General features: G+C 49.8%; 1 protein-coding gene across 7 annotated transcripts in view; it reads right to left on the bottom strand.

Moving 5' to 3' along the window:
* Nucleotides 1-2,030: 2,030 nt before the first annotated feature.
* Nucleotides 2,031-13,746, bottom strand: part of NAV1 (neuron navigator 1) — a 212,590-nt gene continuing 200,874 nt past the window's right edge. For all 7 annotated transcript variants that reach the window (XM_058668994.1, XM_058668995.1, XM_058668992.1 and 4 more), the window contains 11 exons: nucleotides 13,576-13,744; nucleotides 13,216-13,313; nucleotides 12,673-12,768; nucleotides 12,284-12,443; nucleotides 11,711-11,946; nucleotides 10,893-11,047; nucleotides 10,719-10,790; nucleotides 10,210-10,406; nucleotides 9,600-9,718; nucleotides 6,059-6,256; nucleotides 2,031-2,942 (listed from right to left, as the gene is read on the bottom strand). In XM_058668994.1, the coding sequence (XP_058524977.1) occupies nucleotides 2,847-2,942; nucleotides 6,059-6,256; nucleotides 9,600-9,718; nucleotides 10,210-10,406; nucleotides 10,719-10,790; nucleotides 10,893-11,047; nucleotides 11,711-11,946; nucleotides 12,284-12,443; nucleotides 12,673-12,768; nucleotides 13,216-13,313; nucleotides 13,576-13,744 (1,596 nt within the window). In that variant the 3' untranslated portion in view covers nucleotides 2,031-2,846. The remainder of the gene's footprint in view (nucleotides 2,943-6,058; nucleotides 6,257-9,599; nucleotides 9,719-10,209; nucleotides 10,407-10,718; nucleotides 10,791-10,892; nucleotides 11,048-11,710; nucleotides 11,947-12,283; nucleotides 12,444-12,672; nucleotides 12,769-13,215; nucleotides 13,314-13,575; nucleotides 13,745-13,746) is intronic.

The raw sequence follows: 13,746 nt of genomic DNA, 5'->3' as shown, positions 1-13,746 counted from the left end.
AAGTCTGGATGAGCATCCCAAGGGGTTATAGCACCACAAAGAGGCTCAACCTTCTGCAGATGCCACCAGCCACGGTTCCTCTGTGAGATGATGGATCCCCTTGGCGAGGGGCCCGGATGTACGACTGTAAACAGGGTCCCAGGTTCCAGAAAGCTTCTATCCCACCTCCCCAGATGGGAACACACATGCTGGAGGAGACTCTGGGGACCTGGGCTTAATGCAGCAGTCCGCTGAGAGGGTGGTGGACCCTGGGACCAAACCCACAGACACAGTGCGAGAAGCCTTCGGAGTCAACCTGCTGAGGATTCAAGGAGGAGCCCCGGTGGTATCCATGATGCCCAGATCCCTTTGGGATCCAAGGCAGCTGGAGTTCAAGAAGGGATTCTCCCCGCTCCTTTGTTTTCAAGTGGCCAGTAACATCCATGAGAGAAGGCACTGGCTGGGGCAGCACCAGAAAGCAGAAAATTAAGGGCTCAACCATCCGATGAAGATGGCATTAGCAGTCTGAACCTGGCCAAGGGATTGAAGCTCCGGCTAGCATTCAGGAGAGGCTTAGGTCCCAAGCAGGCCCATCAGATCTTCTCTTCCCGCTCAGGTGGAACATGCAGCTTTGGGGCCTCCTCGTTCTGCACAGCAGAGACCTTAAGGCAGTGATTTCAGCACCATCCTTGCGCAGCCTCTTCCCACTCCAGAATTGCATATGGTACAGCTGAGCTGCTTGGGAATTGTCACAGCTCAGGGAATTAGCAGCAACAGCAAGAAGAGTCAGTCCCCAGCACAATGACCCTGTAGTCCTTGGACCTGCTGGGTGAATACAGATGCCTGGGTTGGAGGAAGGGGTGTCATCTGGACCATGTTGTGCACCTCCATGAAGATTTCTCCTATCAACAGGGATCCAGAGAACAGATTCTGACAAGAGTCTTGTGCTACTAAAGGAATCTGAAGAACAAACCCTTCGATCCAGGTCCATCACATATCCCTGATCTGCAGGGCTCAGAAACAGCCTATCTGGCAGCTTAGCCAGGAATCTGGCCCCACCCTGGCCTCCAGAAACAGCCAGAAGTAGACTTGCTCATTCCAGACAAGCCACAGTCCTTCAGGCTTTCTCTTCACGATTCCAGATCTTCTGGTCCTGCAATGTGCTGGGGAGGTGTTGCACACATCTAATCGGAGGCTTTTTTCTAGCTCCCCCTTGGATTTCAGCTACATTTCTCAGATGGTCCTAAATGTGCAGGTAACAGGAGGGGTGCACTGAATGAAGCTTCCCATTTCCCACCACACTTGACCCGAAGGGTACACATCTTCATCTGGAAACTGATACCAAGTGCTCAAGAGTGGAACAGACTCCCAGCTCTTTAGGACAAGAAAGGGGCAAATGCTGCAGCAGCTGGGATCTCTTTGGAAGGCAGATTTTGGCCACCAACCCCACTCCCTGAGTCATCTGTTTCAACCTGTGGCATCCCTCACGGGAGACCCAGTCTATTCTAAGTGAGTGTTCACCAATCATCTAGGAGGGACTAGCTCAGGGATTTCCATTCTATCAGGCAACGTGGCTATTGTTAGAACACGGCAGTGAGAAGCCAAACAAGCCACAAGACACAGAGATACTCCCTATTTCCTGGCCTCCCTGTGGTCTGCATTGAAGCTTAGCTCTTGGCCCACATGGGGCTCTCCTCTCTCTCCCCAGGGGCTGGCATGCTGGGCTCCCAGGGAGACCATGTGCTTTTTCAGAAGAGGTTAAGGTAAGGGAGTTCCTCCTCTCCCCCCGCTTCTGAACCAGGGTTTCGAGTCTCACGGGAGCCCCGTGGCTGCCAAAGGCAGTAGGATGGCAGCTGTCTAGCTGGTGCCCCTAGGTGGCACAGGACTCTCCAAAGGAATTCCCTGGTAAAAGCCTGACCAGCCCCTGGAAAAGCAGCTCAGCACATTGTGGACCTGTGAGGAAATGGAAGAAATGAAACAAAGGAAAAGAAAATGAAAATAAGCAAATGTGAGCGGGGCGGGGTAACAGAAATAAAATAAAAAAGCAGAAATAAAAAATAAAAAGTAGGGTTTATTGACTCTCATGAGTGTTAAATTAGAGAGCAGAAAGACAGAGCTATCCGTCTTCCCCCGAAGGCTGTGACGTTATTGTTGTGGTCTGGTGACTCAGACTGGCAGCCAGCATGTCAAACTGCCCATGTTAATCAGAAGGCGGTGGTGGGGGTATGTGTGGCTCTCTTTCTCCCCAGGCAACTGGTCCCCTTTTCTCCAGCTTCATCTTTTCCATTGTGTGTGTGTGAGTGTGTGTGTGTGTGTGTGTGTATTTAAAACCTTTTACAGATTGATTGCGACGTTTTTTAAACTACATGCTTGATTTTCTGGGCTCTAGCCAGATCTCCGGGAAGAGTTGTTGGCAGCAGTGACAGACTTAGGAGGGGATGTGAGAGTCTGGGAAACTTGCTACCTCCCTCATCTTCCCCCATGCCTAACTCCTCCGTGAGCATCAGGATCTGCTGCACAGTCTTTTTTTTGTCATGACTTCGGAATCCCTCCCCTGGAAGCCTAGGAGTTTGCGATTGAAACAAGAAATTAAGGAAAAGACCCAGAATCATCTTTCCCCCAAAGTCACGAGAGGACATCAAGGAAGTGGATTTAGGGGACATAAGTTCCCAATGCTACCCCACCAGTCCTTACTAGGAAGTTCTCAAAGGTGCAGCACCAAGAACCTGCCCTTTCCACCCACGCCCTCCTCCCTCCTCATCTCCTCCTGGGGCAGGAGCAGGTGCTGGAGAAGAGCGGGGAGAGGAGGAGCTGCTGCAGCTGACGCCAGTCTTCTGCTGTCTGGGGTGACAGGGAGTCCCGCACCCTCAGAGCGTGGCCTGCAAGTTGGGGTCCAGGATGGTCTCTCGGTCTGGAGACTCGATGTAGTTGGCAGCTTCTTGAAGTTTCAGCAGCATGGCCATCTGAAGGGAGCACAGAGATGGGGTTATGAGAGTCGGGACTCCAGGTTCCGCCAGCCCATGGAACGAAGTATGTCACATGTCCTGGTCCTTGGTTTGTGAGTGACTAGGGGCATGGACTTGATGCGGAGTGGTTAAGATGTTTGCATCCCCTATCAGTGTTTGAATCTGAGTCCTGTCCACACTCCCAGGCCCAGCTTCCTGCTAATGCACCCTGGGAGACACCAGGTGCTGGTGCAAGCAAGTGAGTTTCTAAAGCCACCCAGGTGGCCTTTAGCTTCAGCCTGGCTGCTGGCACGCATTTAGGAAGTGACCCAGCAAATGGGAGCAAACTCTTTCTGTTTTATTCTCTGCCTTTTAAAGACATAAACTGTAGAAATGAAAGAAAGGAAAGAAGGAAGGAAAGAAGGAAGGAAGGAAGCAAGAAGGAAGGAAGGAAGGAAGGAAGGAAGGAAGGAAGGAAGGAAGGAAGGAAGGAAGGAAAGAAGGAAGGAAAGAAAGAAAAGAAAGAAAGAAGAAAAATGAAAAAAAAAAAAAGAGCTTGAAGTTCGGCAGGAACACTTACAATTGCTTCACCTGTTAGTACGTTCATATTCCCTGATCAGTCACCAAGGGCACCTCTGGTGCTCCAGATGCCACACTGATCACAGTGGGGAATGACAGACAGATAGGACCACTTGCCCAGAGGGTGGCTGCACTCTAGACTCCATGGGAGCACACAAGACCTGTCTATGAGCTCACATGGGGAGGAACATAAGAAGTGCTGGAGAGTGGCTTTCCCTAATGCGTCCACTGGAGGATGAGCCAGGAGCCAGATTCAGTGTTACTATGAACCTATCTCTCGCCAGCTCACAAACACTATTGCTTTAGCTTAAGTCAAAGCAGGTCAGTGCATTCCCTTGTCTTCTCTTCACCTGCTGTGCCCCTAATGCTCTAAGATTGGGCCCCTCCCATGCCAACCTGCTCAATCTGTCTGCTGTCCTCTCTTATATCTACGGGACTACTTACAGTCTTTCATTTAAAAGTATGTTCTTTCCCCATCCAAGATATATTTATTCAACTTGAAAAAGTCAGGGAAAGAGAAAAATCTTTCATCTGCTGGTTCACTCCCCAAATAGCTGCAACAGCCAGAGCTGGGCTGATTTGAAGCTGGGAGTCAGAAGCTTCTTCCAGGTCTCTGACATGGATGCAGGGGTCTAAAGATTTGGGCCATGGTCTACTGCTTTGGCAAGCCATAAGCAGGGAACTAGACTGGAAGTGCAGCAGCCAGGAAATGAACCAGTGCCCTTATGGGATGGTGCTGCAAGCTGAGGACTAGCCTGCTAAGTCACTGTGCCAGTCCTAGAATTTTCCTTTTTAAAAGTTTTTTTTTTTTTAGAAAAGTTATTTTATTTATTTGAAAGTCAAAGTTACACACAGAGAGGTAAAGTAAGAGAGGGAAGGATCAAGACAGAGAAAATCTCCCACCTACTGGGTCATTTCCCAAATGGTGACAAGGGCCAGGGCTGGGTCAGAGTGAAGCCAGGAGCTCATTCAGGTCTCCCATGTGAGTGCAGGAGCCCAGCCATCTTCTGCTGCTTTGTTTTAAAGCACATTAGTTGGGAGCTGGATCAGATGTGGAGCATCTGTAACTTGAACTGGTACCCATGTGGGAGGCCAGCATTGCTGGTGGTGGCTAACCCATTATGCAACAATGCCAACTACAAGAATTTTTTATAGGTAACATCTCTTTATGACTAAATTAAAAGAAACTCTGGCTTGAAAAGCAGAAATTACAAGGGTACAGGATTTGTGCAAGTTAGGATTCAATAGAATTTGCAAACTGTCTCCTAAATGACCTTATCAATGAACACTTCCACCAGCAGTGTGAAAGTTTGCAATGGATAAAGCCACCATGTGCAGTGCCAGCATTGGGCACCATATGGGCACTGGTTCCAGGCCTGCCTGCTTCACTTCTGATCCAATTTCCTGTTAATGTGCCTGGGAAAGGAGCAGAGGATGGTCCAATGGTTTGGGCCTCTGCCACCCATGGGAGACATGAATGAAGCTCCTGGATTCTGGCCAGTGTTGGTTCCAGTCCCAGCTGCTTCACTTCTGCTCCATGCTCATCTGCAGCCATTTGGGGAGTGAACCAGCAGATGGAGGATCTCTCTCTCTCTCTTTCTCTCTTTTTCTCTCTTCTCTCTCTTTCTTAACTCTTTCAAAACAAATAAGTAAAACTTAAAAAGAAAAAACAAATCCGTGCCTCTACATGCATGATCTTTGATGATGTGAAAACCATCTCCTTGTTCCCATTTTACTTTCTCAATTACCAGAGAGTTTCAGCATCTTTTAAGTGTTTTAAAATAATCTATTTGAAAGAGAGATAGATAGATAGAATCTCCAATCCATCTGTTCATTCCCCAGTTGGCTACAACAGCTAGAGATGGAACAGACAGAAGCCAGGAGCTCCATCTGGGTGTCTCACATGGATGACAGGGATCCAGAACTTGGACCATTATCTGCTGCCTTCTCAGGCGTTTGCCAGGGAGCTGGACCGGAAGTGAAAAAGCTGGGACTGGAACCAACACCTTGTTACAGGATACTGGTGTCACAAGTGGCCCTTAACCCTGTGCTAGCCTGCTTTGTATGCCTTTATTGGCCATCTGCATATCCTTTAGTCAAATGCCTGTTTGCATCCTTTCCCCATTCTTAAGTCTGGAAAAGCTAAATATCCATCTAGGTATCTACATGTGCAGTAAAAATTTCTTCCAGGTGCGTCACTTATCGCAGCTGCTTTCTAGGGAGTGTACCATGAAGGTTAAGGAGTGGACACAGCCTTCAGGATGCCATCAGAGGAGAGGAAGAAGTTGGGAGAGGGCTCATGAGACCTACTTTTCCACTTCTCTGAGGGATCGGCTTCTGCCTTGGGCCTCAGCTAGAATACATCTTGCTGGGGCACACTCCTATTTAGGTTCCACCCAAGACACGTGATCTTAAGAGCTCCTTGCTGGACTCCTCCTGGACCCAGCCTGGCTGACACTCTTCAGCCTCCAGGCCCCCAGAAGGGCATACATGAAGACTAGCATTAACTCAGTCCATCCTGCTTGTTCTCATACCTAACAACGGCTCTTACTCACCAGGGGATCTGAGTCCAGAGAGCTTGGGGTGCTGTCCTTGACTGTCCTGTCCTCAGGAGGAGAGGCGATGCTGTGAGGGCCAATGGTGGGTGGGGGCAGGTGGTACAGCTTTGACTGGTCTTGTTGCGCCGATGGCCAAGGAAGAGTGTCCCGGACCCATTCCACTGGGTCCTCCCAAGCAGCTTTCTGTCCATGCACCTGGAGATCAGGAGAGACAAGATCACTGGGTGGGGACTCCACGGAGCAGAGGCTGTGGCCATGCTCACAGCAGTGCCCACAGAAAGCACATTGTGTGGGGATGTGCACTTCCTCAAATGTGAAGTTGTGACACTCTGATCCTGCAACCAGGAAAGTTAAGTTGTGGTAAACTGGTCAAGTTCCTCTGGAGGGGCCACACGGTGGCAGAGGAGGTTAAGCCACCACTTATGATACCCTCCATCTCATACAGGAGTGCTGGTTTGAGTCCTGGCTGTGATCCAGTCCTGGCTGCTAATGTGTGTGGGAAAGAAGTGGAGGATGGCTTAAATGATTGGACCTGTGCCACCACAACAGGGGAGACCCGGACAGAATTCCAGGTTCCTGGCTTCAGGCTGGCCCAACCCCAGGTGTTAGGGCCATTTGAGGAGTGACCAAGTGGATAGATTTGTCTCTCCTCCTTCTTCTCTCTGTTAGCACTCTGCCTTTCGAATAAATAAATATCTTTTTTAAAAAAAGCTTCTGAAATCACTCTGGAGGTTGTGTTAAATTATCAGATTGTACTAAAAATTAGCCCCTAAATTTAACTGGCAAGTAAAACTACAAATCTGTGATATGTAGCACACAATGTTTTGAAATATGAATACACTGTACACAAAGTTGAGCTAAGTAACCATAAGCATTAGCTCATACTTTTCTTGTTGTGAGGATACTTAAAATTCATTCTGAGAATTTCAGTTATTAGGTTTGGTTATTAAGGTTTATTACAGAGCTCTTGAATTAGTTATTTCTCTCAAACTGAAATTTTATACCCTTTGATTATCCCTCCAACTTCTGGTAACTACTATGCTGTTCTTCCTGAATTCCAGTGTTTTAGATCCCACAGGCCAAGCCATGCGCTCCTTGTGTTTTTATTTTTTTTATTTATTTATTTTTTACTTGTGTTTTTATGTATGGCGCATGCATCATGGCTCACCCATATTGTTGCAAATGACAGCTCTTTCTACTTATTCCTAATGTTAAATAGGACTCCACTGTATATATGCCACATTTTCTTTCATCTACTGATGGATGCCTTGGTTTGTGCCTTTAAAACTTAATATGCATAAATCTTGTGATCCTGCAGTTTTTACTTTTCAAATAGGAAATAATAGCGTTAGTCATAACACTTTCCTAAAATCTTGACGCTGAAAAAGGCTTATTTTCATCTGTTTGAAAGGCAGAATGACATACACACACAGATTTTCAGCTCACTGGTTCACTCCTTAATGCCTGCAACAGCAGGCCAGACAGAAGCCAGGAGCCCAGAACTCCATCCTGGTCTCACACCATCATTTGCTGCCTCTCAGGAGCATTAGCAGGAAGCAGGAGCCAAAGCAGAGTTGCTGGATCTTGAATGAGCACTGATACGGGATATGGGCATCCCAAGTAGCCTGTCCCTACTTTTTAAAAATTATTTATTTAGGGCCCGGCACAGTGGCCTAGCAGCTAAAGTCCTCGCCTTGAAAGCCCCGGGATCCCATATGGGTGCCAGTTCTGGTCCCGGCAGCTCCACTTCCCATCCAGCTCCCTGCTTGTGGCCTGGGAAAGCAGTCAAGGACGGCCCAATGCATTGGGACCCTGCACCTGCGTGGGAGACCCGGAGGAGGTTCCGGGTTCCCAGCTTCGGATCGGCGCGCACCGGCCGTTGCGGCTCACTTGGGGAGTGAATCATCGGACGGAAGATCTTCCTCTCTGTCTCTCCTCCTCTCTGTATATCTGGCTGTAATAAAATGAATAAATCTTAAAAAAAAAAAAATTATTTATTTAGGGCCCGGCAAAGTAGCCTAGCAGCTAAAGTCCTCGCCTTGAACACGCTAGGATCCCATATGGGTGCCGGTTCTAATCCCAGCAGCTCCACTTCCCATCCAGCTCCCTGCTTGTGGCCTGGGAAAGCAGTTGAGGACGGCCCAAAGCTTTGGGACCCTGCACCCGCATGGGAGACCCGGAGGAGGTTCCAGGTTCCCGGCTCCAGATCGGTGCAGCACCGGCCATTGCGGTCAGTTGGGGAGTGACTCATTGGACGGAAGATCTTCCTCGCTGTCTCTCCTCTCTATATCTGACTTTGTAATAAAAATAAATAAATCTTTAAAAAAATTATTTAGTTATTTATGAGACAAAGAAAACCAAGAGCTTGCTGGTTCATCCTCCATATACCAGGGAACTGGGCACTCAAGCCAGGTCCCCTAGGCGGGAAGCAAGGATCCAGCCACCTAAGGAGCAAAGCCAGGATTTGAACTCAGACATTATGAGTGTTAACTACTACACCAAATGTCTTTTTCAAATTTATTAACTTTCCTGAAAACATACTGTGTGTAACTGCTTTTATAAAACTACTAAACATCACAGAAAACTCATATTACCATACATTTATACATGAAACAATGATTTTTAGCATCAGTGTAACAGATGGCATCTCTAGAAACTGACTTTGTCACCAAGAAATTCGTGTCTCAATAACAAAGTGCCAGCGATGGCATCCTGTTCACTAGTGCTGCCATGAACCTCACTGATCACAAAGTCCTGATAGACAAGAAAGCCGAGGACATTTAAAAACAATTACACCTGCCATGTGCACAAAGCTTTTGTTCTAACTAAAAAACCATGTTTTTAAAACTTAAGAGTCAGAGAGAGACCCCATTCATAGTTTACTTCTAAAACTCTTGCAGTGGTAGAGCAGGCCAGGGCTTGGGGTCAAGCCAGGAGCTGAGAAGTCAAACCAGATCTATTGCTGCCTCCCAGGGTCCAGATCAGGGGGAAGCTGCAGCAGCTGGGGAGGGGGGCCAAAGTTGGGTACTCCGAGGTGAGATTTTAGTCATCTAGGCCATTAAGCCAAATGCTGCCCCTAGTATAACTTTGAAAACCCACCCAGATCTTTCATCTTTTTAGAACATCCTAGGGACTTAGGCAGAATAGAATCTGTTAGTCTTTTTTTTGTTTTTTTTTTAATCAGATGAAGACATTAAAAGGATTACCAAGCTTGGCTGATGTCACATGCTTTCTTTCAGTCATTAGTAAGTAGCTAATGCTGTCATGGGCGTTATGAAACTCTTAGTTCAATGATGTTTTTTATCTGCTCTGATTCCTAGAGATGATCTGAATTTGGCTAAGAGCCTAAAGGCCCAGGACTGAACAGATGACCCAGATGGTGGTCATTGAGCCATCTGCCCAGTGAATGATGACTGGAGGTGAGACACAGCTCTGTCCCTCCAGGACTTGGTTCCACCTGTAAGGAGAGCCCATGCCTCCCTTATGTCACAGAACTGCTTCTGTTCTGCCAACAGGGATGGCTTGGCTTGGGGCTCACCTTGATCCCATCCTTGGCCCCTTCCTGGAGGTAAGGAATGATGGAGTTGTTCCACAGGTCAATGAACCAGGTCCGGAAGTCCTCAATGCCGATGGGACAGGACAGAAAGAAGCACGGGCCTGTGGGGAGGGAATGGGGCCATGCCGATGACTGAGAAACTGGCTACTTCCAGTCCTGGGATTTCCAAGCTGCTTTGGACCACACAGTCAGGTCCCAGGACCACTCAGGTGGAGCCTAGGACCATGCAGATGGGGCCCAGCACCAGAGAGATGGGGCCTAGGACCACACAGATGTAGCCCAGGACCACGCAGATGGGCTGACATGCAAAAGCAACAAGAAATGTGGAGTTGTCAAGGCCAGTATGCTGACCATCCAGCTGGCTATCTCTAAACCATGCCTTGCAAGGGGAACTTCTAAATTTCCTCCTGCACATGTTCCCTTCTTCCCATTAACTGTAGGAGAAGCACGTGGCAGAGGAGCTGGGCCTGAAGTGATTTACCCAAATCATGGCACTCTCTGTGTAGGGAACACATGCTGAGAACCCCCTAGGTGGCAGCAAGGCAAAAATAGAAGTAGCATCCCAACCCCCAGGGGGCGCTGTGCTCCATACCGATGAGGAAGTCGGAAGTGCTGTGCTTCTCCAGGAAAGTGTGTAGGTGGTACCAGAGCTTGGGTACCCAGTCCAGCACCCGCAGCAGCTCCTCTTTGTTAGCGTTGATGTCGCTGTCCGACTCCACCAGCTTCCTTCTCAGGTATCGGACCAGGAAGCCATTTGCCGGCTCCACGTTGTTGGAGAAGGTCAGCATCCTGCCACCGTGGACAGGGATGGGGGTGTCACAGTGACGGTAGTGGGGACACCAGCAGGTCATCCCATCCTCCTCCAGCCTGGGCTTCATTCTGGAGCCAGGGACCCTCCCTGGGAACTCAGCAGGTGTCGGGGCTGAGAATCATCCCAGGCCTCCCTGTAAGGGTCTTCCTCTACTCCGCAACTGACTGGCTAATATGCCACTTTCTCTTCCCATCCTGAAGGCTTTTGGCTCCTTCTTTTGCCCTCAGGCCAGGGCCCCTATATTGTCTAATTTATAGGTTCTTGAATTGGATGAGGGGTCCAGGTCTTACCTGAAGCTCAAGTGCAAACCATGGTTGGGTGTCATTTTGACAGGCTGATTAGTGGTACCTATGATATAGGGGCTAGGGGAAGACAGAAGAGATTGACTAAGCCTCATGCTAATGTGTGCCCAATGGACATACAAAGGCTGGCCCAAGGTGAGTCTAGCTCTGGCCACCGCTTACCATTTGTGGTACTTGCAGGTGAGGGCCCCGTTGACTAGCTCACTGATGGAGCCTGCTTCGCTCAGGTCGTCCAAGAGGATCACCAAGGGCACATCCCCGATGCCTGTGTCCCGGTCTATCTGGTTGGCCAGGTTGGAGAGATACAACTGCAGGTCCTGGGAAGAATGAGGAGGCAGTGGCTGCAGGTTCACCAGCTGTACAGTTTCCAGGGGTCTCTGGTTTCATCTGATACACTTGGGACATCTGGTCCTAGAGCTTGCTGATGAGGGTCCTGAGGTCTTACTGCCACCCTCTTTTCATGGTCCTCCAAAGGTGGGGAACCTATGGTTTTTCCTAAATGGGTTTGTGCTGGGTCAGTGGCAGAGGCAAGATATAAATGAATACCTGCACAAGCCTGGGCTCAAGAGACCTCAGGAATGAGCAGGGTTGGGTGCAGTATATGTGACATTCAATTCTGACTGCTTGTTCCCCAAAATCCCATGATGAGAGGGTCATATTGAAAGTAAAGGAACAACAGGGATGATTGACAGGGTTGGCAGCCAGTGTGGTGGAAAGGAGGAGGGTCTAGTTTCAGCAAAGATCCATTGAAGGGAAATGAGTTTAGCAGAATGTGGACTGAGGAAGCTGTTCTGAGAGTCTGGGAAGGAATTGGGCAGTTGGAGGAGGAGCCTGGGAAAAGGAAAGAAGAAGGAGAGGAGAAGGACGACCAGGCTGAGGGAGGGGAAATGGGAAGGCCGGGGCAGCATGGGAAGGCTGTGGAGAGGATAAGGCAGGAGCGAGGCGGACTGGGGGCTGGTGGGCAGGGACAGGGCAGGTACCTTGCAGGACTGCTGGTGCATGTTGAAGGTGCTGACGATGCCCTCGGTGACCTCGCGGCCAGAGCGCTCTACCAGGTACTCAGCCAGTCGGTTGGTCAGGTAGGTCTTGCCCGTGCCACTGGGGCCCGAGAGGACGAGGCGCCGGTGCTTGAGCAGAAGGCCGATGTAGTGCTGCATCATGGGCTTGGGGATGAGCGTCTCAAAGGCCAGGCTGTCCACGCACTTCTCCTTCAGACCTGGAGCCCACCCCAGAGCGCATGAGTTTTGGGGGTGCAGGGACCCTAAAAAACCTTTTATTTCTTTACCTGGGGGCCCACTGTGATTCCTCCACCCCAGGGCTCCTCAGGAACCCTGGAACATCCTAGTATGAAAACTCTGATCTCACTTTGAGGGACACACTCTGGGCTAGAGGGGAGGTGTGGCTGGAAAAAACACAGCGCTAGTCCTTTGTATCTTACACTAGGTAAGCAGCGTCCCCTTGGTGCTTGTCAACAAATTCTTGCTGAATGCATGCATGACGCATGGTGCATTAGCTCAAGCTCCCTTCCCCGCCACCGAGAGACAAAGACCAACCTTTAAGTGACACGGATATGTTGTTGACCCCGCGGCGGCAAGGAGGCATCTCTGGGGGCTCAGCATCTAGCACGCGCTTCACATGGCTGATGCTGTAGCCATGGATGGACTCAGTGCTTAGTCCCAGGGTTGAGGCTGGGTCCATTTTAGCAATATAGTCCTGTCAGAGCAAACAGGAGAACAGGAGGCAGTGAGGAACCCTGAAGAGACACACACCCTCCACAAGTTGCTTTGAGTGATAGAGGGGACGGACACAGGGGTAGCAAGAGGAGGACACATCTGTTTCCTGTTCTCCTGGAGCAATTCCAAGTCCCTTGGATCTCCTCAACCAATGGCTCCATATCCTGTAAGTGCATGAGCAGTCTTGGTAACTCCACGTGGCCCCTTACCTTGAACACTTGAAAAACTGCTTCATCCAGCATCTTCCAGTCAACTTTTCCGCTGACCTTGCTGCAGCCCAGGAAGAATTCCTGCTGCTTCAGGTCCTGTGAGGTCAGAAGAGAAGGATGTGAGCCCCAGGATGGGTGCTCCGGCTCGGGCAGCATAGGGAGCCTAGATTTCCTGGCATCGTTTCGACCGCACAGCCACTCCTCCACTGATGGAGGCATCAGAATCTGACATACCCACCTGAAGCTGAAAATGCATGGAAGAAACCTAAGCTACACACACCCTGGGTGAGCCACGCAGCCCATGCTGAAGCTGCAGGCTTCCCCACCTGGGACTGTGAGGCTGACTGAGGGTTGTGGCTTGCCACCATTGCGTAGAGTGCAAGGGATGACAAACTTGCACATTGGGAGCCCAGGAAAGTTAAAATTTTTAAAAAGCATGAAGTTGAGTTGTTGTTAAATGCACATCACTCGAGTAGGACCAGAAAGTCAGGGACCCTGGGCATCATGCTGGTTTCTCCATCATTTCTCCCTGAGGCTCCTCACCCCTTTGATGATGTGCTGTGGGGGCATCCGGACCACAACCCGTAGGGTCACTTCCTCCTTGGGACCACAAGTGCTGATGCCATCCATGGGTGACAGTTCTGCGGGGGATTGAAAAGTATGAATCGGTGTTAGGGATACCTGCAGCTTTTCCCGAACCTTCTGATCACTATTGGTTACCAAGAAGTTCTTCCAAATTGCCAAGGACTTGGGATGGAAGGACCATAAGGGAACTAGGTGGCCAGGACACTGGCAGCTGCCCGTGACCGTCCTGCTGCAAGCCTGAGCAGGTGGCCTGGGATCAGTGCGAGATGAATCCTTTCCTTATTTCTGCCCCAACTGTCTTCCTCCCGAACAGATTACCTGTATCCGTGACACTTGGGCTGATGGAATGGGTGAGTGCAAGGCCAAGCGAGCGGCGAGGTGATGAGAGAGCAGACGATCCAGGGACCTGCCCTGGGGTAGAACCAGAGGAGGGGCCGGGGGCTACCTTTAGCCGATCATTCTCTGCCTTCAGCAGGTCCACCTCCAACT

Source organism: Ochotona princeps, chromosome 10, assembly GCF_030435755.1.
Source record: "Ochotona princeps isolate mOchPri1 chromosome 10, mOchPri1.hap1, whole genome shotgun sequence".
NCBI classification, from domain to species: domain Eukaryota; kingdom Metazoa; phylum Chordata; class Mammalia; order Lagomorpha; family Ochotonidae; genus Ochotona; species Ochotona princeps.
Note: the sequence above shows the minus strand (reverse complement) of the source record. Positions and strands in the feature narration are given on the sequence as shown.